The sequence below is a fragment of the Phyllostomus discolor genome, chromosome 1, assembly GCF_004126475.2.
Source record: "Phyllostomus discolor isolate MPI-MPIP mPhyDis1 chromosome 1, mPhyDis1.pri.v3, whole genome shotgun sequence".
NCBI lineage: Eukaryota > Metazoa > Chordata > Mammalia > Chiroptera > Phyllostomidae > Phyllostomus > Phyllostomus discolor.
In genome coordinates, this window is record NC_040903.2 from 37,908,172 (window position 1) to 37,935,354 (window position 27,183).

At 32.6% G+C, this 27,183-nt stretch overlaps 1 protein-coding gene across 23 annotated transcripts in view; it reads left to right on the plus strand.

Annotated features, from left to right (window-relative positions):
* ADGRL3 (adhesion G protein-coupled receptor L3) overlaps nt 1-20,630 on the plus strand; it is a 755,368-nt gene extending 734,738 nt beyond the window's left edge. For 9 of the 23 annotated variants that reach the window (XM_036021052.1, XM_036021045.1, XM_036021016.1 and 6 more), the window contains 3 exons: nt 11,438-11,566; nt 16,313-16,330; nt 18,241-20,630. In XM_036021052.1, coding sequence (XP_035876945.1) covers nt 11,438-11,566; nt 16,313-16,330; nt 18,241-19,040 — 947 coding nt within the window. In that variant the 3' untranslated portion in view covers nt 19,041-20,630. Of the gene's footprint in view, nt 1-11,437; nt 11,567-12,062; nt 12,319-16,312; nt 16,365-18,240 lie in introns of those variants that run through there. The other 14 variants (XM_036021054.1, XM_036021064.1, XM_036021069.1 and 11 more) reach the window with 6 other exon arrangements.
* Nucleotides 20,631-27,183: the final 6,553 nt, after the last annotated feature.

Here is a 27,183-nt window from a genome sequence, read left to right on the forward strand (position 1 = left end):
CCAATACATATGACTTTTATAAAACTATTTGATGTGGAAGATGCTAAAGTTCAATGGTAACACTTAGGTTGCAAGAAGAATTTTATAATCATTCTTCTTTCCTGGAAGCACTCAAGGTATTTCATTGGTAGAATCCCTTTATATTAATTTGTAATTTCTTATATTTCAGTAAAAGGATGAGCATTTTAGTTGGGAAAAAGAGCCTGTTAATAAATCAGGCAAAAAACTTCAGCCTATAATCACTTAGTAATAGAACCAAATATGTAACTTTTCCCAGATCTTTGTACTCCTGAACTTGGTAGTCCTTGAAATTGTGTTCTCTGTCAGGACAACAGAGCAATGCCTAGGGCAAGTAAAAAATCTATTTGAGCTGACTTCAAATAGACAGTGATAATGTTATACACTCAACTTCTTATTACATGTATGTGCTAACTTGGTTTTAACAAAACTGAAAAGTCTTATAATTCCAAATCTAAAAACAAACAAAACTTAACCATACCTCTCATCTGAAAAATATTCTTAGTCTATTATAAACATAAAAGTTGTGATGATATAACATACAATATATAATAGTTAACTAACAGAATGGTCACTTTTCAGATTATTATTCTAAGAAGTAGATCATATTAACTTACATCTGATATTTTGAAAGTGCATAGAAATTAATTCAATTACATGAAAAATTAACATGTGGAAGGAGAAGTTAGATTTGGCAAGAATATTATCTACATTTAGAAGAAAAGATAAATTGTTATTACAAATAATTATGTGGTATCCGGTTAAAATAGAAAGTGTTGAATTGTATGCAAAGACTTCCACTTCACGTAGCTCAACTTTATTATACTTCATGCTAGTTAAAAGTAAGTGTTTAGTCCTGGCCCCATAGCTCTGTTGGTTAAATGATCATCCCAACACACCAAGTTTGTGGGTTTGCTCCCGGTCAGGGCACATACAAGAAACAGCCAATGAATGCATAAATAGGTGGAACAAAAAACTAACGTTTCTTCCTCTCCATGGCTCCTCCTCCTCTTTCTAAAAATACATTAAAAGTAAGTGCTTATATGATAGGTTCTCCCACAATTTTCATAATAGGCTTTCTTTATAATTTATCATTATAAGGAATGACAGTGCTTTAAGAACTAAGACATTGACAAAAAGTAATTTCCAGCCCCAGAAAACAACTGGTGAATTAAGAAAGATTTGAGAGGATATACAGATTGAAGGGAGATAGTTAATCTTGATATAGAAAAGTAGAAACAATATAATTTTCCTGAAACAGCCTCAGTCTAAAAACAGATTTGATTATGATTATGATGTAAGTCTTCTCTGAACAGCATTGTCAGGAATATCTTTATTCACAGGAGCCTTTTTAAATTCTTACCCACTTTCTCAGACCTACTTTTTTCAAATGTAGGTGCCAAATTTAAAATTCAAGTTTTAGCCAGAATAGATCTTCTGCATGTATGCTCAAATAATTGGCACAATATCAGAAAGCATGCTAACATTGGGCAGAGAATAATATGAAAAGTCATGTTTTCTTCACATTGGTAAATTATTTTATACTGTTAGAGAGTTATTATACTTCTCCTTGTTTTAAGTTTTGTTTTACTCAGCAAAAGTGCAGAAGCAATGTGGGATTTACAAATAAATATAGCTGTGGATTGACTATGTACCAAATACTACATACTATATTCTTCCTAAAAATGACTGTGATTTACTGCTGTACTGCCTGTGGTGAAGCAAACTTGGTCTGCTTGGTTTGGGTTCAGTATTTTTTGTTTTGAATTAGACTGATATATTCAAAATATCCAAATTAATAGCACATGGAAATACATGCATTTGACCATAAAAGATAACTTTTCAAGATGAATGACTGTATAGTATAGGTCATCATTTCTTCTGTAGACTAACTACTTCCTCTATTCTGAAGCAATGATTTACCAAGAAATTTGTGTTCCAGTTCTATTCGTGTTGGCTTGAGCAGTCAGAAAATTCAAAGCAGAAAATGTTAACTGCTTTGCTTTCAGCTAATTATGCAAAATACAACAATGGCTATAAATGGCACCAATTACTTCATCTGCAACACAATCATGTTGCATTTCATGGCAACAAAAATATCTAATAATAAAATATAAAAATAATAATGTAAAGCTTTTAGAAGAAAATACTTTAGATTTAGTTAAAGTTCTCAAAAACAAAATAAAATTCATACCTAAAAGAACAAGGCAGATAAGGTTCTTTTCTCAAAATGTAAAACCCACTCATAACAGGTGAAATATTGGGAGAAGGCATAAGCTACACACAATGACCAACAAAGTGTTAGTACCTGCATTGCATAAAGAATGTCTAAAACTCAGTAAATAAAACTCACCAACTCGATATATACATATATGTGGGAAAAAAGATAAAAACAGGCAATTCATGGAATAAGAAACCTTTATTGCCAATAAAAAGGTGAAAAATTACCTATCTCTCTGGCAATCAGGGAAATGCAACATGTAACACTGTCAAACTGGCAAACACGTCAGCCCATCAGTACTGAGTCCTGGCCACAGTTAGGGAAACATACATTGCTCACGGACGTGTGAACTGGCACAAGTACATTTGGCAGCATTTGACAATATATAGTACATTGAAAATGTGGACAGCATATCACCCAGTCATTTAATTTCTTAGTACAGTATTTATTGTAGAAAAATGCATGTGTCTGGACAGAAAAACATACATAAAGGCAGTTAATGCAGAAAAGGGGGGAGTAAACTAGGTAATCTAGGATTCACAACTCTAAATCTTTTAATTTATATATTAAAATGGAGGGATTACTTCTGCACTAAGAATGTTTCATTTGTTATTGAACTAACAATAATCCAATATGTACTCTGGAGAAAACATGTCATTGAAATCCATATTAATAGATTCCCAGTGAATGAATTAGCTATTAAAAGAACCTGAAGTATCTCAGAACCATTTGAAAGAAATTTAATAGGCAGGTTGATTAAATTTTAATAGCAAACTTGTTGGCTATTAAAAGTACACAGTGTGATAAATCAAGATGTCAGCTCTTCAATTTATAACTTTAGAAAAAAATGATCAAAGAGTCATTGGCTTTCAAGAGAATATTTCTTCCCTGACACTTTGTAATTCCATTGATTGTCTGAACACAAAGAGTAAAAAAAAAGTATGAAATTATGGTGTCTGTGGTTTTTAAAGTTACTTCATTTAACTTTTAAGTATAGCATTCAGGTTCTTTTCGTGTTGTTATTATAAACAGCTGGGTCTTTATTCACATGGCTGTCTCTGCTGTATAAAGTCGCCTTTGAAATGGATCAATCATTGCCTGAACTGTCTTTCCGTAGATTATGTGTTGATATTGTTTTATTAGACAGAAAAGGGAAAAAAAAAGGCAACAACATACTTAAAATAGGAAAGGCCTATTGAATCAGTTCTTCATAGTTCTGGAAGCCTTTTTTACATATTTACATTTCTTTTATTTATTTATGTTATATAACTTATATAACACATGTACCTAATGCATTTTACATACAATTGTGACAGTTTCATAATTTCATAGATGCTATCTCCTGGTAAAATGCCCCTTGTGTTACAGCGAATTAGTATTTTATTTCTATAGAAAACACTAAAAACACTATCACTAGTGACATTCTACAATGTGGGCCAAAGGAGGTTTACGGTTTTTTGTGTGGAAAATAATACAACACATAAATAATACAGGAATGAACTCTGTTTCACATCGCACCTGTGAAACAACTCTTGCCCCACCCTATATTTACTTGCACAAGATGAAGTCTCCACTGTGGACCACAATTAAGGTGTGAAAACCAAAGAGGAGGCATTGATCAATAATAACTCTGCTTTAACTGTAACTCTTAATTTATGTATATCAGCCAATGTATATCATGGAGATGACTTCGTAAATGAAAAAATATGTCAAATCAAGGGAGAGAGAACCATCTCTCTCCCAAGGGAGAGCAAATGGAATGGGGGATGAAGTATATTATGAGGTATATTAAGGAAGAAAGAACTATCTGGTTAAAAGTGTTTTACTGAGATAAAATAAAGAGAACATCTACCATCCTATATATTTATAACTTACAAGAATTTGATAATTGAGGTATATTGATACAGGACTGCTCAAGAACAGTTGTATTAATTTGGTTCATTAGATCACCATGGTCTTGAAATACAGAGTTTTGCCCATTCAATATGATCAATAAGAATGTAAGTACATTTTAAAAAATGTAGTACATTTTTAAAGAGAAGTATGTGAGACAGAGCAGAATGACAATTCAAGTTATTTTAAGAGCTTTGCAGTACACTCTTGTTAGCCTGCTGTCAGGAAGAAACGTTGTTTGAATTATGTTTCTGAGTGATATAATACAGATTCAAGTGGGATCCAACTGTCAGCTTTTTTCAGATCTGTTCTTTACTTCATGATTTCAAAGCACACTGATCTGCCTTGGATCATTTTTTTCCAGTCCTCAATTATATGCATCACACTGAACTGGCCTAGACAGTACTGTCATTCAGAGCCTTCCAATGTCAAAACACCTATTTTATTTTCATGCAGAAAGACATATAACAGTGTCATGGTAAAACTGTACATTCAAAAAGAGCATAGTCATTATTACTCCACATAAATTTCTCTCATTGAAAAACATTTATATCAGACCTGGCTGGTGTGGCTGAGTGGATTGAGTGCCAGCCTGTGAACCAAAGAGTCGTCTGTTCGATTCCCAATCAGGACACATGTCTGGGCTGAGGGCCAGATCACCCCCAGTAGGGGGTGGGTAAGAGAGGCAACCACACATTGTTGTTTCTCTCCCACTTCCCCTCCTTTCCTCTGTCTCTAAAAATAAATAAATAAAATATTTTTTAAAAGAAAGCCGTTTATATCAGCCTCCATCTTCACGTATAAATACATAAAAAGAAAAAGACTCTTTTTAAAATGAGTATGATTTTACACTTAATCTTTTTTTAGTAGCTGTAGGGTCTGACTTTCAAGTAATTGTTAGAAAAACATTCCTAAGTTTTCATATTAAATGTGAAAACCCTATTTGCTTTGTATCACACTTTCATCAGAAATAAAGATTTTGTGGTTTGGCTTTTTGTCGATTGCTTTGGTAGTGATTCACATATAATGAAATTCAATGCTAATTCCTTTTCTATGGAGCTAATTCTTGGTTCCTATGGCCAATAAGCAGGTATTACTAGACTACAGCCAGGATTTAGTGAGTCGCATCATTAAGGAAAGACTATTTTTACATATCTACTTCGAACTTTTCACTTTCTGCCTCTTTTCCCAATTGGAGCTTTTTATTTTGATTCATTGTTTTCCCCTCTACTTATTAACTACATTTAGTATTGACTGTTTATTTCTGCTTTAAAAGTTTCACTATCGTAGGACCTAGTATAATGTTAGAAGAAAATAAATCACATTAGGTATTACACAATAGACACTCTTAAAAAATGTGCTCCAAGTATAAAACTACTCATAGTTGATAAAATGACTCTGTTTTAGTTCTGTATTTTCTTGATGCCATAGATTTCACAATAAGATTTTTCATTAATTAAGCAGATACACATTGAGCTATAGCAACTATTCTAGATGCTTGGAATGGAACAATGAAAAAACCCCACATACTCCCTGTTTTCCTGGGGCTTACATTCTAGTGAAATTTGCACATAAACATTCTTTCACAGTGTAGAGTTGTAACTTTCTTCCTCTCCATCCGCAGCATCAATTTACTTGTGTCTTCACACAGACCAAACAGTACGCTTAACTTTGCACCTGAAAAACAGTGACAGGTGGCCTGTAAACAATGATCCTGGAAGTCATCATCGATTTCACAGCTTTAGAAGGAAAGTTTTCAAATCAGAAGTTGAAGGGAAGCAGAATAGATAGGATGGACAGAACCTGGGAAAACAGCATCAGTATTCAGAGAGACCTGAGTAAACTGGGCAAACAACCAGAGACAAACACAATGGACTCTAGAAGTCAAGTGAAATGCAGTGTAGCTCAAAAGAAAAGTTAAAAGTAACTACACATTAAAGGTAGCAGAAGACAGGTTCTTTACAAATTTGGGGGTAAAAGACCTGGGCATTGGCAACAAGCTGTTTAGTTTTCAACACAGTGATTGCCACCTTTCGAGGTATAATTGAAATTCTTAAAGGTGAATAGGGAGTGTAGGAACCGTGTGGTAATAACTCCTAGGAAAATTATGCTTGTTTTGGAGAGTAACAGAAAGAATGATCTCTTTAAGTCACTGCAAGCCTTGGTGTCCAGGAAAAACATGAAAAAGAACTGACTTCTTTCAACAAGTGAATCAAATGAATAATTGTTTGGTTACTGGCTCATATCTCTTTCTTTAGAACCATCCAACCCCATAGAGCTTTAACATAACTATACCCCTCGCAAAGCACTAATCACCAAACTTAACATTCTACTTTGGATTTCCTGTTACTGAGCCCTCACTTGAATTATAACCCTCCATATTCAGGACTAAAGTTAGTTCAGTAACCTTGATTGCATTGGTTTCAAATAGTGCCTGGTATATAATAGTGAGTGATAGTAAAAAGAAAATATGATTATTTTTCTACTAGAAAAAGGTCCTCAATATCAAGGATAAAGAGCACAGTGTTTCACTAAATTTTCACTTAATTAACTGATTCTGGGTAGTACCTAGATCTGAGGAAGCACACAACGGAAGCCATGTTGCCGAGACTGAATTTTGCCCCGTTCTGTAAACGTTGTGTCATAGCTCAATTGTGTGCCCATAGTGTTTCTGCTGTTGGTGCTGGCCTTTCAGCCTTACCAGGGACTGGTCACAAATACAATGAATTTTAAAACTCCATCTTCCTACGGTTCTACAAAATAGGAAGGTCACTTGAATAAAACATCTTCAGATCATGTTTGGGAAAAAAAACTGTCTTCCTACATTAATAGTTTCACAGATAAAAGTACTTTAAAGTACATCCCTGGACCTTTTTTCAAGTTAGAAAAATCTGAAAATGAATTTTATGCTGGAAAAAATATAACCAGCTGGGTTCTCTAGGAAAATGTTGATAGCTTCACTATGATTTTATTATTCCATTTTGGTGTGATTATGTTTTTCTGTTGTTGTCGTTCTGCTATTCTCAGATTTTTATAAATCAAATGATAAACAAAAACCAAAGTATTAAGTCACCAGCTTCTTGCTTTTGCTTGGTTCATCACAACTGAATACTTCCTTTATTCTAAAGCACAGATTATCATCTTTTTAAAATGTCTTTATACTTTATTTATTTTTAATGAAGTACAATTGATATAATGACATTATATTAGTTATAGGAGTGCAAAATTATGATTCCATATTTAATTTGCAAGATGGTCACAGCAATGAGTCTGGTAAACACCTGTCACCATATGTAGTTACAAAGTTTCTTTTCTTGTAATGAGAACACTTAAGCAGATCACCTTCCTTTACATCAGCACAAGAAAAAATGTATATAAAACAAAGGAATTTTTTATCTTTAAACTGTATAAAGCAAAGGGGGAAAGTAGCCTGCAATCTTCTCAGCCTACTGTTTGTTTTCCAATTAGTTCCAATGAAATAATGTGTAGTAATGAAGAGAAATATATAGAGATGTGGATACAAATCCCAGCCACAAAGATTTTACCCCTTTTTTTTGATCTGTGACAGATTGTAAAGAATATGAACTATTTTATATTTGTAAGGTTTTCCCTAGTTCATATTGTTACTTATATCTTTCATTTCCTATTAAAATGCTTAGAGTAATTTTAGAAAGTAATGATTTGTATTAGAAAATAACAAATAAAATCTTTTAAAAAAAAGAAAATAACTTTCCCTTTTACTTGAAAAATAGACTAGACTAATAAATATGTAGTAGCAGGTATAACTTATATGTAATTTGCTTTTTAAAAATTTTGTGCAGACCAAATCTTATATCTAAGAATTAATCTGAAATTTCAATATACATGTTTAAGATTTATAATATTTCATTTCTTAAGTGAAAGGCACTATAGCCAACTCTTTTTAGCTTTTCTTGTTAATTTTTATATATTTAATTTGCTAATGGGAAATAATATCCTGTTATATCCATTATATGATAAATCGATGATCTTCCTTTGCAATGTATAAAAGTACTGTACAATATCAGCCAACAGTCATCAGCACATATTGAAAATGTTGATTCTAGTTCTATGCTCATTCTTGTCAGATGTATAAGATGCAAACACGTTTTCTTTTTTCCTGAACAAACTGAAACTTTCCAGTTCTAGAGATCTGACAAGCTATATTGTCCTTTAAATGAAGAGGTGTTAACTACACAGGTTGGAGGTTAAAATATTTGTTATTTGGCTGAGAATTTACCATATAGCAAATAGCTATGGTTTCAACACTTTATTACTCCCAGGCCAATTTTTTTTCTTCTCATTTGTTTAACATACTCTACAAGTGATTAAATATTTATTGATTTATTCAATATCAATTACATTTTCCTTTGAGATCATTGTGGATTCACTGGCAGTCATATGAAATAATGCAAGTAATGAAGTAATGCTCTACTTGATCATCTTACCTTTTACTGGGTTTCCCTAAAAAATATCTTATAAAACTATACTACAATATCACAACCCAGATATTGACATTACTATAACCCTCCAATCTGATTCAGATTTCTTCAGTTTTTTTATATTTATCTGTATTTGTGTGTATGTTTAATTCTATTGCAAGAGTACATTTTTGTAATATACGAAGTCTGTCCAGAAGGTATCCAGCCATGTAATATGAAAAGAGACGTTTATTGAAGATGATACAAAAAACATTGTACATAGAACAATGATGCCTCAGTCCCCTTCAAAGTAGGTACCTTGGGACCTCAAACACTTCTAATTGCCATGAGCTACCCTGACATATTTTCCTGAATCTCACTGATGTTCCGAAATCTCTTCCCTTTCAAAGGTGATTTTAGTTTTGGAAAAAGTCAGGAGTTGCAGGGCACCAAATCTGGGCTGTAGAGGGGCTGAGCCATCTGAGTGACTCTTATGTTTCACCAAAAAACTCTGCATGAGACATGATGCATGATTGTTTTCATGATGAAGCTGCCAATCACCAGCTTCATAACTGCAGCCTTCTGAATCATCCTGATTGTTTCTGTGGAAGAATGTTCAAGCTTAACACAAAATTTGATGCAGGTTCGTTGCTCTACTTGCTCAGTCATTTTGAATATGATGGCCACACAGTATATGTGGTCACTCAACAGTGTCTAGTACCCCCACTGAAAAGTACAGTGAAGTCGTCATTGTTCAAGCATGCACATTCCAGTCCACTCTCCTTGGCTGCCAGGTTACATCGATGTCACACAAACTGTTTTCAATATATTAACAATGGCTGGACTTTTTCCAGACAGACCTTGTATGCCACCAAAATCAAGATCCAAAGTAGTTCCAATCACCACAAGGATGCCTCATGCTGCCCTTTTATGACCATACCCCTTTACTTCCCCCTTCCATCTCTAACCTCTTGCAATCACTAACATATACTTCGTTTCTATAATCTTGTCATTTTCAGAATATATATATGTGTATGTGTATATATGTATATGTGTGTGTATGTATATACATACATACACACACATATGAGAATAACTGAACCATACGGTATATAACCTTTGGTATTATCTCTTTTATTTGGTATAATTCTCTACAAATTCATCCAACTATTATATGCCTCAGTGTTTACTTTTTATTACTGAGTAGTGTTCCATGGTATGAATGCATCACAGACTGTTTAACCATTCACCAGTTAAAGGACATCTTGGCTGTTTCCCATTATGTGGTCTTACAAATAAATCTGCCATGAACATCCATCTGCAGGTCTTTGTGTAAACATAATTTCTGTTTCTCAGATGAAAATCCAAGTGTACAATTGGGGGGGTGGTATGGTATTGTACCTTCAGTGTTATAAGAAACTGCTAAAATATTTTGCAAAGTAGCTATACTGTTTTACATTTCCTCCAGCAAAATCTGAGTGATCCAGTCTCTCTTCATCCTTGCCAGCATTTGCTTGATATTATCACCATTTTTATTTTAATTATGTAAGGATATCTCATTGTGATTTCAATCTGTTTTTCCCTAATAGCTAATAGAAATTCTTTTCATGAGCTTGTTTGACACCTTTATATGCTCTTCCATGAAGTGCCTATTTATGCCTTTGCTCAATTTCTAACTGAAATTTTTTGTATGTGTTTTGTTTGTTGATTTTTTATTGTTGACTTTGAGAGTTCTTTCTATATTGCAGATACTAACTCTTTGTTGGATTGCAAATATTTATAATTTGCAAATATTTTCACCTCATTTATAGATTGTACTTTCATTGTTTTCTCTAAATTAGCATATGCTAGTATGTTCACCCTGTTTCTATACAATGTGTTTTCTTTTTCTCAGTCATTTTTCTTTCTTCATCATCTAACATTAACACATTCTATCATTTCCATGCCTGCCCTAATTATATTTAATAAAACTGCTCTTCTGATTTTTTTTTTTTGCTTTTTGATTAAGTGGCTTTCAAGGGTGGGAGGTTGCAACTCATACTGATGGTATGTTAGAAAATAAGAATATCTGTTCACAAGAGATGAAATAATCTAACTTTGTAACTTTGGTCTGCCAAAGTCCAAACAACCAGTGGGAAAATGGAAAATAGAATTTTGTATATTTGCTTGATACCATGAAGTTAATATTTTATTTTAAATATTTTAAAATAATATCCGTATGATCATTTTATGAGATTTGTATATCCACTTAATTAGTATACTTACTATGGTGTACTAATGAGAGTGATTATATTTTATTTTATTTTAATTTAAATAATTATTCTTCATACAATTTTTAAAAATGTCAAAATCTTCTGTCGTGTCAACAACTGCTCTCCAAATGAGTGTTTGATCGTAAGCGTTGCTGTTTATGTTTTTTTTTTTCCTTTTATTGAAAACAGCCCAATGGTTTCTGTGAATGAGGGTATGTTTTATTTAATTTTAGCTCTTCTTTGTTTTTAACTTTTTTCAACTTTTATTTTGTGCTTTCTCTTTTGTTTCTATGAAAGACTCTACTTTGCTTTTTTAAATTTTTATTTTTAGCAAGCATGGGAATATACTCTTGCTTATACTTTGGAAAAGAGAACACCCTAAATGTGGCTTAATCAACATTGTAAATCATTTTATTTCTTTCCCATCGACGCAGATATGTGCATTGTTGGAAACATGTGTGCTTTAGCAGCCTATATTTTTTAGTCTAATTAGCTGCCTGCCTGTAATCAGGGCTATATCAACTGTTGTCATTCTAAATGTTTCCTTCCTTTTTTTCAAACACATTTGCCTGATTGACCTTTTTTTTCTCTGTCTTTCTATGGGGCTGCTCCAGGAGCCATGGCTAATCATCTTATAAGCAATGCTCTGCTTCGTCCGCATGGTACTAACAATCCCTATAATACATTGCTTGGGGAACCGGCGGTCTGTAACAACCCTTCTGTCAGCATGTACAACGCACAAGGTGTGCTGGAGTTTATCTTGATTTTTTCAAGTGAGAGTCCCATTTTATGTAGCTTTTATGGCCACATTCTATTTTTCTTTCCTTCCTCCTGCCTTTTCTTTCTTTTGGAAGCAGACACACAGATTTCTTTCACTTTCTATCACTCTTGGTGCTTTTATTTTCCATTTTCCTTAGGCTTTCCATTTCCATTTCCAAGAAATGGATTCCTTCCTCCTGGTAAACAAATTGCTCGTTTCATCAATATGCGTTTGTTTCTTTGTAATGTTATAAAATGTGTTGTGACTTGTCAATACTTTTCTTGTTGTTGACTGATTTCTATAATAAATACCTATGCATTTATTTTGAGAAATAAGGTATTTACCTAAGGTAAGTATGATAACACTTGACCCACTAGTCTTAATGTTATAAGTTCATAAAATAATTGAACTATTATACAATGAAGCAAATTCTAAGCACAAAACACCAGTACTGATGAAAGCATTTATATTGACTCCAGGGAACATTGCATTGATCTGAAACATGGAGCAAAGACAAGTGAACTGGACGTAGCAGATCAGGCTCTACCCCAGCTTTCCATTGCCCATGTGAGCTGGTTCAGGAAGGTTACAAAAACCTGTTTTCTATTGTGTCTATGTGTGAAGAACAATGCTTTTGAATATGGTTCCTCTATATCCTCTGGTTTTAAGTGATATAAAATTTAATTGTCTATGAAACAAATAAGCATAAATAAATCTCTTTAAACAATTTATAATATTGAAGACAAGATATTGAAAATATGTATACCATATGTAAAGAGAGCACAGGAAAAAATATTCAAATAAAAAGTTTTTTAAAGAATAATTCTGGTCACTCTTCTACTTATTTAAAACTATATAGAGACTTCCAAGATTCCTTCTATTTGGATGTGATAGATTAGAAGTATTTTACATTTCCAGACAGTTTTGAATAAATTTCTATTACCCTCTGTGAGAATCTCTGAAGGAGTTTTTTGTTTGTTTTTCTTTCTCAGTGAAAGGTAAAAGATTAGGGACATGAGATCATAAAATCTGGTGTGAATCCTTATTCTGGAAAAGCATGTTTGTTTCAACATGACCATTGACTGTCTAAAACAATCTGAGCTTCCACTTAGCGCCTTGCCAAATACAAAGGATGATTTTAAATTATTTCTAAATACCAAAGTCAGTAGTTCAGAAGTAACTTCAGGAGCACAGACATTTGTTAACAGGATAGCATAATTAAGCCAATTTTAAATTTGAAGAGCTTTCTTAAGGCCCATAAGTGCAGGAATCAAAGTTTTAGAATCAGAAGAAGGAACAGAGCTCAGTAGGTCTTCTTTACATTGCTGGAATTCTGTCAGCCTGTGCTAAAATAGTTTCTCTAATGGTACCCTTTCCAGCTCAGAACTTCATATATAGTTGACTCTTGAACATCAGGGGAGAGGAGCGCCCAACCTTCATATATGGCTTTTGACTCGCCCAAAACTTTACTACTGATAGTCTGCTATTGACTAGAAGCATTATCAATTACATTTGCAATCTATTAACACTTTGTGTGTTATATGTATTATATAATGTAGTCACAATAAACTTAGAGGAAAGTGTTAAGAAAATCATAAGGAAGGGAAAATACATTTACAGGATTTATTGAGAAAACTCACGTATTAGCAGACCCAAGCAATGCAAACCCAGGTTGTTCAAGGGTCAACTGCATTCAGCTGTTGATATGCTCCATTTGTTGCATATCTATTTTTTCCTTCCACTGAGCTGAAATTTGCCTCTGGCCATGACACTTAAGATTTGCCTTCTAGAGCAAAGAACAAAGAATTATGCTCTTTGTGGCCATCCTTGAAATACTTGAAAGCAGCTAACCTGTCTTCTTTTCAGTCCTCCATTTCCCTAACAACATAACCTCAGTAGCATCCATACGAGATAGTTTCTAGGTCCTTCTTCATGGTCACCCCTCCCCTAAATTTTCTTTCATTTGTCAATGTCCCTATTTCACTTCAATGAACTGTACATTACACAATGCACCTGACATGGTTTGACAGAACAGTTTAGTAGACCTTATAATGGACTTTTTAAAAAAATGGTATGAGACAGAATTACTTGCATCATCATAAACATTTCAAAGTATGCTGGCATAGTAAGTTTTGAGAGATATTAAACAAAGATTTACAGCATATCTGCAAATTGAAACTATTTTATAGTATCATGCAAAAAGTTGTTGGAAATTGTTTTAAAACAAGTAATCAATTTAGATCACATTTTGGTCAGCTTTTTTGCTTATTCTGATATAATTTTAGTGTCTATACAATAAAAAATTAACAACTACCATTTTATATGTTTTTTTCTAATTCAGTATCTACCTTAGTGTCTTATTTTTATTGATATTCTAAATTAGTAGATTTTTCTAAGGTTGGAACACTTATAAACACTCTCAAATTAAAATTTTCATGATGCAAAATTTAAAATAATAACAGACTTAAAGTTTTATTTCTATGGAACTATTACTGGACATTGCTGTTAAGACTATCATTTAATATACAAAGGATTCTTCTGAATGGATTTGTAATTTATGCCAGTAAATTAAATAAATTCTACTGAATTTCTTAAATATAAAATAGTAAATAATTTCATTATTGTTTTTCAGACTCAGAAATGCAATGGTTCAGCTATGTGATGTTTTAATATTTTTAAGATGTTAAACTCTGGTAGTGCTTAAAATAATTCTTTTCACCACTGACCCAAAAATAAATCTTGGTGATTGTCATATTGCTACTAACCTTATATTTTCAGATGAATGCGCTTATATTCTTACTGGCAAGGTGAAATCTTACATGAAATATAGGTGGTTCGGTACGTACTGGAGTGGTTTATATTGAATCACCACTTGGTTCTGTTCGATGGGTACTCTGATTCAGTTGCACCAATGCCATCAAGCAGGGAAGCATTCAGATTTAAAGTATCCATTTTTATTTGTAGTGCCTTTATTTAAAATATGTAAAGCTGTGTTTATAGTGTTACTGAAGCTTACTGAGTTAGGATTAAAGGTAAATAGTATACTTTTATCATATTGGATTTAGATTGTAGAAATATTTAAAACTTCATTCATAGTATTTCTGGGCCATTATCTTCTGCAAAAATTGGACAATTCAATTTTTATAAAATCAGTTTCATTATAGATAAACTTGTTCACAAAACATGATAAAAGGAGGAAGTCAAGATTTCCTAAAATAATTTATATTTTAAAGTAATTTAATTCAATTCTAAAACTTTAGACACATATCCTTATGATGGAACAGAGTGAAGAATATATTACAGATTATAGTTTGTAAGAATACAAGGTTATATTATATTTATATAACATATATAAATAAATATTCAAAGCCTAAGGCAGATGTGAAAAGAGAGAGATAGTATCCAGAGCAAACCCAGAAGATCCCCTTTCTGACCCCACTTCTGCCACTATTCACAGGGTGCTAGATAAGGCTTAGATGCTCTTGGTTGCAGCTTTCTCATCTCTGAAAAGCAGGAATTGAACTTCTTATCTCTCATGTGCTTTTTAGTTCTAAAATTCTGTCTTTTAAGGAGGGAGCCATAATGAATCTGCAAATGATTTTCCTCTGTGCTATATTGTTTGGCTTTTGATTTCTAGTTCTCTTTCTAAAGCTATTTTGAAAATATAAAGAAATTCCTCTGCATTTTGAAATATAGTTAGCCTTATGCTAAGAAGCAAATAAACATTTGAAGTACAAACACTTATTTCTAAAGCAGTGGTTAAATCGTAACAAGTCAGAATCTCTTGAAATGATCTAGCCCAATGAATTTGCTGGAGTTTTGGGGATTTTCTTGAGGGGAAATGAATGATTTTACCTTCCTGTAAACAAAATCAGCAAGAGCAGTTCTTTTGACCTGATTAAAATATAGGGTTTAAAAAATAATTTTGCTAGGACTGTTTTTAGTAAATCAGCTCAGAAAAGTTTGATTGCATATGATCATGCAACTACTCAGAAGAAATCAATATTGATGGTGGTATGTTTCCCCTCCTCACATTTTCTTGATACAGAATAATGATTGGATTTAACCTTTTTTTTTTCTTCATAGTTAAACAACTTTTGAATGTGAGCTTCGGGACAGTGTTGATCAGTATTATTCACAAATGAAAAGAAACATTTGTATAAGTACAGTAGGAGGAAAATAATCTTTGTAAATGGAAAGAGAAGATACATACGGGAAAAATTATGAAAACCTTCAACTATAGTTTTCTGTCTGTATATAAGCTAAAACTATAATTTTACTAAAAATTTTTCAACTTAATGGCATTTCTTAGAAGCAGGCATTTTTCTAACATACACATGTACACACATACATATATATATATATAAAATGTTAAAATATAGTTGTGGAAATAGTCATGATTTGCCCTCAAATTTTTACTCTCTTTGGTTGGTGTGATAATCTTTAAAAAATGTGTATTTGTTTGAAATTTATAAACTGCAGGAATGCTATTAAAGATTCATTTTATTAGCATGTATTAAGGGGGGTTCTTATTTTCTGACTAATATTTCAGTATTTTTAATTATGATAAACCATGTAACACAGACTCATAAATTTTGGGACAGTGGAAATTATTCCTTTGACTCTTTTTTCTGCATATCATCAATTTGCTTTTTACTCATGTTCCTTCTACTGTCGCTGTAAGCTTACTTGTTGTTTTTTCTTTCTTTTTCTTCATGCTGTCGTTTAGAGCCCTACAGAGAGACAAGTATGGGAGTAAAGCTAAACATTGCATATCAAATGTAATTTTTTTTAGTTCACTTTTATTGCATCACATATAGATGATGTAGTTATTAAAAACAGTTCATCTCACAATTTAAAAACTAAAGAACCTATAAACCGACTTATATTAACATGTTAATAGAGATTAGACGCTTTTGTTGTCTGATTCTTTTACTGTGTTACATAATCAACATAGTTGTTAAGTCTCATGTAATGTTCGTGTGAGTTAAATTGTTTTTAAATTAAGCGTTTATTTTTTGCTAATTCACAAACTTTTAATTTTTCTTGGTACATTTAATCATACAAATGTATGTCATATGCAACATACCCACTTTATTTTTACTATGGCTGTCTTCAACCTGTGCCTAATGCATTGACAACAGAAATGATAAAAACGTTTCAATGCATTAGTCACCCAACCATAACCATCAAGCATACTCTGCAGCAGCAATCACCCATCACATACGGCCCTTTAAAAAGCATTTACTTTTTTTTCTGAACATTGTGGATTTGTCTACAAGATATCTTATAACACGAAAATAAATTGCTTCACCCTATGTCTGTGATGGCTGCCTTTTAATGTATTTTATGCATTGTTGTTTTTGAAAACTGTGACTTGAATACAGAGTATTCATCAGAAGCCTATGTAAAAATTTACATATTTGGGACACTTTATTTAAACCAGCAGTGAACTATTCAGTTTGGATAAACATCATTGCATCACAGACATAGAATGAATGCTATATTTTCACAAGATAGCAGTATTTTGAGGTTTAACAGAATTCTTCAATTAATTATTTTGTAAAGAAATACCTTTGCTTATTTACCAACAGTTAATTGAATGTTTGTTTGATTTTCTTTTGTGGTTGCATTTGCAGTGAGTTATGGAATTATTATAGATTCTTGGCTTTCTGTTCCTTTAAAAGAATGCAAAAAAACGTGAATAAGCATGTGTTCAAATTTGTTTCACTACAGCTGTTCCTTCCCAGAATACAATGTTTAATCTCTTTTTAGACCCAAAGTTGAATATATACACAAAATCATCACTCATTTTGAAATGGAAACACTATGTTTTTAGAAATCAAATTCTGTGCCTTTACACATTCTTTACACATTATTTAGGGTCATTAGATAATACTCCTAATGACCCTAAGTAATTACTAATGGGTTAATATAAAATAGCAATCAAAGTGCTTGTAGCAGGAGAACAAAGTAGAAAGTAATGACAAATATTTTTGTTTTGCAAGTTCCTATGTGCAAATTATTTTGATGTGCCATTTATTTGACTAAACATTATTTTATGACTACATCATTCTAACAAATTAATTGTAATCCTTTTGTGGTTTTCTATGTAGGGATTATTTTTACTATTATAAAATTATATATCAAATTATTAGAAACCACTTGATTCTTTCACTTTCACCTTCACCAGTATATTTAAAGTACCACACAAAAATTATGTTACTATTATATCTATTTCAATGTTAAAACAACATGTTAAATCAAAGGTAATTCATTATTACATTGACTTTGATGTGTATAAATTGAAAGCTATGAGTGATCACACCAAAATTTTGCATTATTTTTTCTAAGTTCTAATGAAATAGATTTTAAATAATTTTAAGCAGTATTTGTGTGTAAATTGCCAATTCATAGTTTTTAAGATGTATTTTAAATCCATCTTTTCCATTTATAAGATTTCTATTTTCCAAAAATACAGATAGATATGTACATTAGATTTAATAGTGTTTTTTTAGTTCCAAACATTTTATACTTAATTTAAAATGCTAGCAATTTATACATGCTTCCCAGTCATTTGTTTTTGATTTTGTGTTTGTGTGTGTTCTATGGCCACTTGGATATAAATGTCATAGTGTTTTGTCATTTTTTTTTCAGAGGGGCTTCTGAACAATGCCAGGGATACAAGTGTCATGGATACTCTACCACTGAATGGTAACCATGGCAATAGTTACAGCATTGCCAGCGGCGAATACCTGAGCAACTGTGTGCAAATCATAGACCGAGGCTATAACCATAACGAGACCGCCCTAGAAAAAAAGATTCTGAAGGAACTCACTTCCAACTATATACCTTCCTACCTGAACAACCACGAGCGCTCCTGCGAACAGAATAGGAATCTGATGAACAAGCTGGTGAATAACCTCGGCAGTGGGAGTGAAGATGATGCCATTGTCCTGGATGATGCCACTTCCTTTAGCCACGAGGAGAGTTTGGGTCTGGAACTCATTCATGAGGAATCTGATGCTCCCTTACTGCCCCCAAGAATTTACTCCACAGAGAACCACCAGCCACACCATTACACCAGAAGGCGGATCCCCCAAGACCACAGTGAAAGTTTTTTTCCTTTGCTAACCAACGAGCACACAGAAGATCTCCAGTCACCCCATAGGGACTCTCGCTACACTAGCATGCCGGCACTGGCTGGTGTGCCTGCCGCAGAGAGTGTTACCACCAGCACCCAGACCGAACCCCCACCGGCCAAATGTGGTGATGCCGAAGATGTTTACTACAAAAGCATGCCAAACCTAGGCTCCAGAAACCACATCCATCAGCTGCACACCTACTACCAGCTAGGTCGCGGTAGCAGCGATGGATTTATAGTTCCTCCAAACAAAGATGGAACCCCTCCAGAGGGAAGTTCAAAAGGACCTGCTCATTTGGTCACAAGTCTATAGAAGATGAAAGAGAAATGTAAATCGACAAAACTGCTAACACCTGGTTGACTGTTCTGAGTTGCTATAAGCAGTGGTAATAATATGTGTACTCCTAAATCTTTATGCTGTTCTTGAATGACAAACACAAACTCTCAGACTTCTTTTTTTTTTTTTTCAACTGGGATTTTTAGGTCAGCCCAGGGGAGAAAGATAACTGCTGAAATTCCCCTGCACCCTATCCTTTCCTGTCCTTTCCCCCCTCAGATGGAGACTTCATTATGTTAATGAACGAGATATGAAGAAAATGGCGCTCATTGTGGCCTTGTTGAATTATGTTGTGTTTGTTCTAACATCTCTGATGCTCTGTTACTATAATTACAAGGACCTGATTTTTAAAAGGCCAGAAGAGTTGTTGGAAAATAGTAACAATGCTGCATCTAGATTGGAGTGCTGCACAAACAAACATAAAAGCAAAGCAAAACTGTATCACATAGTGGTTTTTAGTCACTTTCAACCTGAATTCATCACAGTGGTAATAGCTGTGGTCTACAAAATGAAACAACAAAATTAATAGCAAAACGGAAGGGAATTCTAGGATGATATGCTAAATGCATATTTAATGATTTGCTGTATTAACTGATGATAAAACTAATGGCAGAAAAAATGAACAATTTCTATGTAATGTACAGATACTAGCATTGCACATATAGTCTGCTTTCTGTTCCTCCAGAATTTGAGTCCTGTTAATGTAGTGCAAAAAAAAAAAGAGAGAATTTTTTTTTCTTTTGTGCTGGTCTTGCAAGTTTGTCTACCAGTAAGAGAGCAAAGTTTTCTCCTTTTTTTGTTTTCTTTCTTCACTTTTCCTTTTTTTTTTATTTTTTTTATTTTTTGCTTATTTCTTTAAAATGTCACCTGGCAAAAAATAAGTAAATAAATAAATAAATAAATGATAAATAAATAAATAAAACTATCACTTTATAAGAATCATTTTCTAGTAATGCAAACAAATTATTTTTTACAAAAAATAAAATAAATAAAATTAGATTTACTTCCCTCACTATATATCTTTATTCAGTCAGAATATTTCCAAGAGCATTTTTGCAAATTAGAGCAGGACGAACTTTTATGTTTACAGTGCACATCTGTTGTAATGGAAGTTATTCGGCAAGCAATTCATCCACCAAGATGGTAGCTATGGTTCTAGAAGTCAAGAGGTGTCAATAGAACTAGTGGGGCTTCTGCATGTGAAAAAAAAAATGGTATCCTATAGGCATTAAAGTGCTGAATCTTCAGTCTGAACCCAAGTGGGTACCTGCACTACCACTTTTTAAAGGAAATTCACTCCCTTGTAGTAAGAATCAAGGTCAAGTTATTTTGAAGTGATTTTTTGGGGGGAAAAACCTCTTCTGTTTATTAACAGGAAAATTTATTTATTTGACAGGATTTTAAGTAATGTAGGAATACAAGAGGTAAATTAGCAGCACATATAATTTTTTTTTAAATTTATGATCCATTTTGTATGGTCTCAAAGTTGGATGACCTCATTACTAATATTTGTTGTAAAAGTGAAACTTGTTTGCCAACCAATAAACAACTGATTGAGATTTAGTAGACATTGTATTGATGTATGTACTATATGATTAATTATTCTTTTTATTTTTCTCACCTTTCTTCCCTTCTGTTTTCAGTATATAAACTTACTTAATCCTCTATGGCCCAAATGAGGCATGAAAAAGAAATCAATCTGCTTAAAATGAATAACCTAAGCACAAAATTATACAGTTTTTTGCAGACAGACTAAACCAGAAAAAATGGGATGGGCATGTTTATGTTGGCTGAAATAAGATCCATAATTTACTTATGAGCAGGTTAATTTATAGGTTATCATGTGCTTATTTATAAACCAGATACAGTCTCCATGTGCTTATTATAAAAACCACTTTCAATCAGAGATTTAAGTATTAAATTGGCGGGAGTGGAGGTAGATCATACTTTTTCCTCCCTTGTAAACTCCATTTTCATGTTAGAAATTGAAATTCACACAATTGGCAAAATGTTGTAAGAAAAAGAACAAAGAGAATATCCATTTTATAAAGATAGTATGGCATTTTAATGCTATTTTTTAATGTACATATAGGGAGAAAATTGAAGGAAAAATGTCCTTTCAGATAAACTTTCTAGATCTCATTACTGAAGATCATTTATCAGCAGTGTCCAAGCATGGAGCCTTGCCTAGGGCAAAGCTAAAACGAATTTGCCAAGTTATAATTTCTCTTGTAGTATGTAATATCTTGGTGATTTCCTTTTCTTTTTTTTTTTTTTACATTCCTCAGAAATCTAAACACCATCCACCTATAAGTTAATTTCTTAAAATGGGAAGGAGTAGTTTAGAGACTAGCCAATTATATATATTGAGCAGGTTATAGTTTATTGAGCATATATAGTTTAAAATACATAACAAAAGACAACATTTTGTGCTGGGTCAGAGTGCATCACAACCTTATTGTCATCTCAAAATACCTGATGCATCATTATTTTTTCATCCCTTGACATGAGTATTTTTTGTCTACAGATTTTCTTTAAAATGTAAAGTTTAGGAGAACCACAAACTTTAGCAGATATTAGATTTCTCATGCCACACTATGGCAATATTAGCACCTGAAAGATGGTTAACTTGTCTGGAACAGAGAATCCATTTGCCAATGAAAGAACCCTTTTTAGACATACTGAAGATAACTTCAGAAAACAGCAGTGCGGTCTGTGGGTGTTGAGTACCTAAGCTTGTTTTGCCAGTCCAGCAGTAATCTCTGTCAGTAAAAAAGCTAGTTTCACAGCTCAGTGAGGAAACTACCTCAATTCAGTTTGCTGATGCTGCCAATTCTGATTTTCTGATATTGCTACCTCCATGGCCACTATCTTTTTTGTTTCATTATATGGAAATTTGAAGCAGGTAGCCTCCCCAGCTCTCCATAGACCAAGTAGAAAATCTCTTGAACACATACACTGGTGCAGAAGGCCTTTCAGTACTGTCAGTTACAACCAAGACCTTAAAATGAAAGGGTAAGATTTTGGAACTCTCATACATTATAACTGGTGTGCTTTCTGAGAGACTTAAGATCCCAAGGCTTTCACAAGAAAAGATTGTTCCCCCAAGTTTTAGGCAACAATAAGGAAAACAAACAGTGGATAAAGGAGTTAACTATATCCATTTCAACAGAAATTTGTGTATATCTATAATATATTCATTCAGTCCTCTTTGCACTAGCAAGGGTTGAATTCCTGAACTTGAATCTTTTTTTACATGCATTTTCATATGTAACTATTGATAAATTCATAATTTTGAAAGATGTCTTGTTATTATTACTACATTTGGTTGACTCATATTTTTAATACCCTGTGACGTTCATGACCTTATCTGCGTATTTCTAATGTGTGTATCTGATTTTCCATTAAGAAGTAAATTTGCATAAACAGATATACACATTATCTGAGAGCTGTAAAACTGATGTCAATGAAACAAACCAATTGTTACTTCTTAGTGAAATAATGTTTTTATAACATTTTACACTTGAATTTTTTTCTCTCTAAGGTCTATTTCACATGAAAATTTATCAGGGCACAGACTGACTGCATGTTTAGTTGATTCAAAAACTGTTGAAATATTGCACAGCTCATGTTCTTAATTGATAATATTTATAGAGAAATCTAAATTTTGTGAAGGAGAAAGTGGTTGGAAATCCAATTAAATTTTTTATCATCTCTCTTTGTTTCCACATTATTAAAGTTTAAAACACTATAGTAGAACAATAAATTGTTATACTAAAATAATGATAATGCCAAAATTCTGGCATAAGTATAATTATATTGAAGTAAATATAATCAGTAAAATTAATCAAATGCAAGTAATGGAAATACTCTTAACTTCCTGTTAAAAAAAACATTCACATTGATGCTAAATTAAAATATATTTTATGACCTGTATTTTTAAAGACCTAGTAATCTAAAAATGTTGACATATTGAACATTTTTTTAAGATTTAGTGTTTTTTTATTTTTTAATATAAATGGATGTGATGAGACTTTTCATAATAATGGAGATAAGCATATATGTAAATTAGTAATATTTATAACAAACCCATAGACTTAATTTTGGGCAATGATTTTGGGCCTTTTCCCCACATATGTTCCAACCTTTCGAATGGTTTGCTCACTTTAAAATATGATATTAAAAACTTTAAAGACTGACTTTCTGCATTATTATAGTCCAAAAGGGAGGGGAAAATATTTTCTGGGTTGTCTAAATATCAATTTCAAATTAATAATCATCTCCTGTTAGTAAGAGAATAATCAGTTTCTAGAAGATGCCCACCATTATTGTACCAAAGTGCTACTGCTTGGGATGTTTTGGGGAGGAAAATAAAATAAAACCCTATGAACCTACTATGCATGTCAATTCAACTTCAGAGCGAGAAAAAGAAGCCAACCCTAATTTGATTTTGAGAGATTCTGAAACTATTGACCTAATGCCCTTTCTTTAACAAAAATACTTGATACAAAATAACCATATGTATGATCTTTCCAGAATATTATAGTAGTACCAAGGTATTAAATTTAAGTAGTTCATGTTTAATAAGTCATAACTATAACTTAAAACACAATTACTATGCATTCCTAACATTTTAAATATATGTTGGATTTCTACACCTCCATAAATTAGTCAGGAACATGGAAGCACAAGAGTGAAGCAGCAGCATCACAAAATCGCTTATGGAAGCATTTTTGTGCAAATGAATTCTGCATGAGAAGCCTCTTTGAGCTCATAAAATAGATTTGATGGATCCCAGCTATAAATTTAATTTTGTAATCAGCAATTATGTCTTCTTACACCATCTGAAAAATATTGTTAAATATCTAAATTTTGTTTAGGCTAGTTGAAATTAAAAAGTGTTGATAGCTGCTTCTTTCCTGCTTAGGCCATAAGAGGAATCTTTTCTATTTGCTAATTAACCTGATTACTTCCTCTTTGCTTTTAAAGAGAAGTTGATCTTTAACTTTCAACTATACACACATCCACCTACTCTGTTTCCTTTTACTTATAGCGAGCAGAGGGAATAGCTTATTTACATATCATGAACTTTATGATTTTGCAATAAAACAGGTAGCTACTATAGTTTTGCATATTGTCATTTGAAATAAAGTTACCGCTGTTTGCTCTTTTTTAAAAAATAATTAAAAGTCTGCACTTCTTTAACATTTAAGACCTTTAAGTTATTATTCAAGTGTCTTCATTTCAACTATGTTTTTGATGTTTCTTTCTCTTAATATTATGTCACGCAGATTTTTCTCATTTAAGTGCCCCAGTAGTGTATTTCAAGGTTAAATGCAAAGTATGCTTATTAAGAAGTCATGAAAAAGAGCTCTGATTTATATGCAGATATCAAGGAAGACTATACAAAAAAAAAACCCTATTGTGATAACCAAGTCTTTTCAGTCACAATATGGACAGAAGGGGGGTGAAATCAAGTTGGCAAGTTTACAGTGAGGTAGCAGCTCCTAAGTTAGAGTTTCAGATAAAAAAGTTCCAGGAAAGAAATAATGAAATAATTCAGAGTGGTAAAAATCTTAAACATGGTATGAAATTCTATTGGTGTGCTGGAAAAAAAATTGGAATTTACCATATTATAATTTTATCCTGCTGACTCCACAGCAAACTCTAAATACTTTTAACACTAAATATTTCTTGTCTAGCTACACTTTCTCTCAAGGAAACAAATATTCTATAAATATTACTTAAATATAAGTATCTTTGCCTCAATTCACTTTCACTCTCTAATCTGCTTACTCTATTGTATGCCAACACGGTTAATGCTACTTGTAGCTTTGTACCTTTTAGAGCTTTATTACGAATCTTTCTAATAAACATTAATATTAACTTGGAATTATGTACATTGTGCAAAAAAAGCTCATAGCCAAACAATATTCATATTACCAGGTAACTCATTACATATGTGAATATTACTTTGAAGCTGAACAAATAATTACACTTCTGAAAATATTACTCTCAAGTCCTGTCTATTCAATTGTTGTAGTCAATTGATAAAATTCTGCAGTGTACACATGATGTGCTATCAGAGTACTCCATAATCCAAATGTATCTAAAAGTATTCCCAATTATCTTCATTCTAGAATATACAAGGAAAGAACTTGAAAGATGAGAGTAAAGCCAACTCTTAAGGATTTAATTTATATCAACACTGTCACTCAGAACAAATAATTTTAAAAATTAGAATATTTTACTCTGTGATCTAAGGGAGAGGTCAATAAAGATTTATAGTTAGTCTAATATCAGAGACCTCTAAATTTTAAAGGTATAAAGTTTGTCTCAACAGCCCAAGACTGCAGAGTTTCACACTCCATTGGCAAGAAAATGTATTTAAAATTCATACCTAAAGCGGCTTTTGAAAGTTTAAGAATTCCTCTGATTCTTCTCAAGGTAAAACTGGCAAAATGATCCTGGCTTCAAAATGAAGCATACCACTGACCTCTAAAAATGTTTGGCAATATTCATGAATGTCATCAACTCGTTTGTGATGCCTAGAGAAGAGTGTCCTCTTATGCTGACCACAGTCTTGTCCTCTGGAGCATTTTTTAATGCCTTGAATTTCAAGTTGTCACAATGTCTTATGTTCGAATGCCATTATGAATTAAGAAAGATGAAGAAAAACATTTAAAGTTGGTTGTCATGCCTCACTTGAGAATAAAGATTTCCTTTCCCATCCTAACTAATAAAGGATGATGTGTCTTGGAGCAGAGCTGTGGATAATCAGACCGTGTTCCTTTGGAAACAAGTCCTCTTTGTATATTCAAACACCAATCTCTGCCTACAAACTAAAAAATCAAATTGTGCAGAACTGTAGAAAGAGCTTGATTTCTCTTCTTTTGGCTTCTTTGAATGCTTGGGAAAGTAGAAAAATAATTTGGAAAAGATTTTCATACTGTTTTCCCACTCACCAATCATTAAATCTAATTCAAGATAATATATCTTTTTTTAAAAAAATTGTAGTTTATTTTAAACACTAATAACTAATTAAGCTATTTCTCATTGATAAGAAAAATAACTTTTTAGGAACAAGAACATAGCTATTGCAGGCTTTGGTCTCTTAGTATTCTCATATATTTACACATGGCATTAATCTTATACACCTACAGATTTCAATCTACTGGATTTTTTCCCTTGTACAATCTTTCCAACCTTTTTTCCCCTTTAATGCTCTGTACAATCACATGTAAAATCATGAGCTACAAATCTCAATAAAAAGTGTCAGTAAACAATAAGTGATGTAGTCACTCTTATTATACGGCAGTATCAAAATTTTGCTTTTGGGACAATGTTTCCAACTGCTGAACTCCTAATACATATTTCCTCATTTTCCTCACACCCTACTATACTCCTTTTCACACACTGGAAATAAAATGTGAGGTCTTTTTCTAAATTATGTTTTCAGAGAACTGCTGTGATGCACGGCTAATTGTTCATTTCAGGAAGGTAGGAAGTTAAATTAAGAATTTACTGTTTGTCCTTAAAGCTGGCCAATAATGAGGTATAATCAAACGTAATCTTATATTCACTGCCTGATCTTACTTCTCCTCATCGCAAACTGGGGAGGAGGTCACTCAGTCATCATTAAACCTCTGCTCCCATGGAGAGTTTGGAGATCTGTGCTATGACATGCCACTGTTCTTTGAATAATGGTCACAGTAAGTATCAGTCTATATTTTGTGTCATAGAGATAGACATCATATGCTTAGTATTCTGAAATATTAGAGATCAGCAGTTCCTGATTGCCTGCTATTGGCCTGGCATGTTATATTGTTTCATTTAATATTCCCGATAATATGGTGAATTAAAATTTTTGTGCTCACTTTACAATTTAAATTCAGATTCACAGTCATAGAGATAGTGAGTTTTGAACCCCAAATCTCTCAATCTGAAGTCCATTTTATTCTTTTTAACCATGTTATACTAAATCAAATAAGAAATTAGCCTGTCCCTTTTCATTTAAATAAGGGGGAATAAGAGGCATTTGAGGAAACACTGAAAACACATTGAGCCTGCTTTTAAGGAGCTCAAAGTTCAAAGTCTATTTTACTAGTCAGTTGAGAAA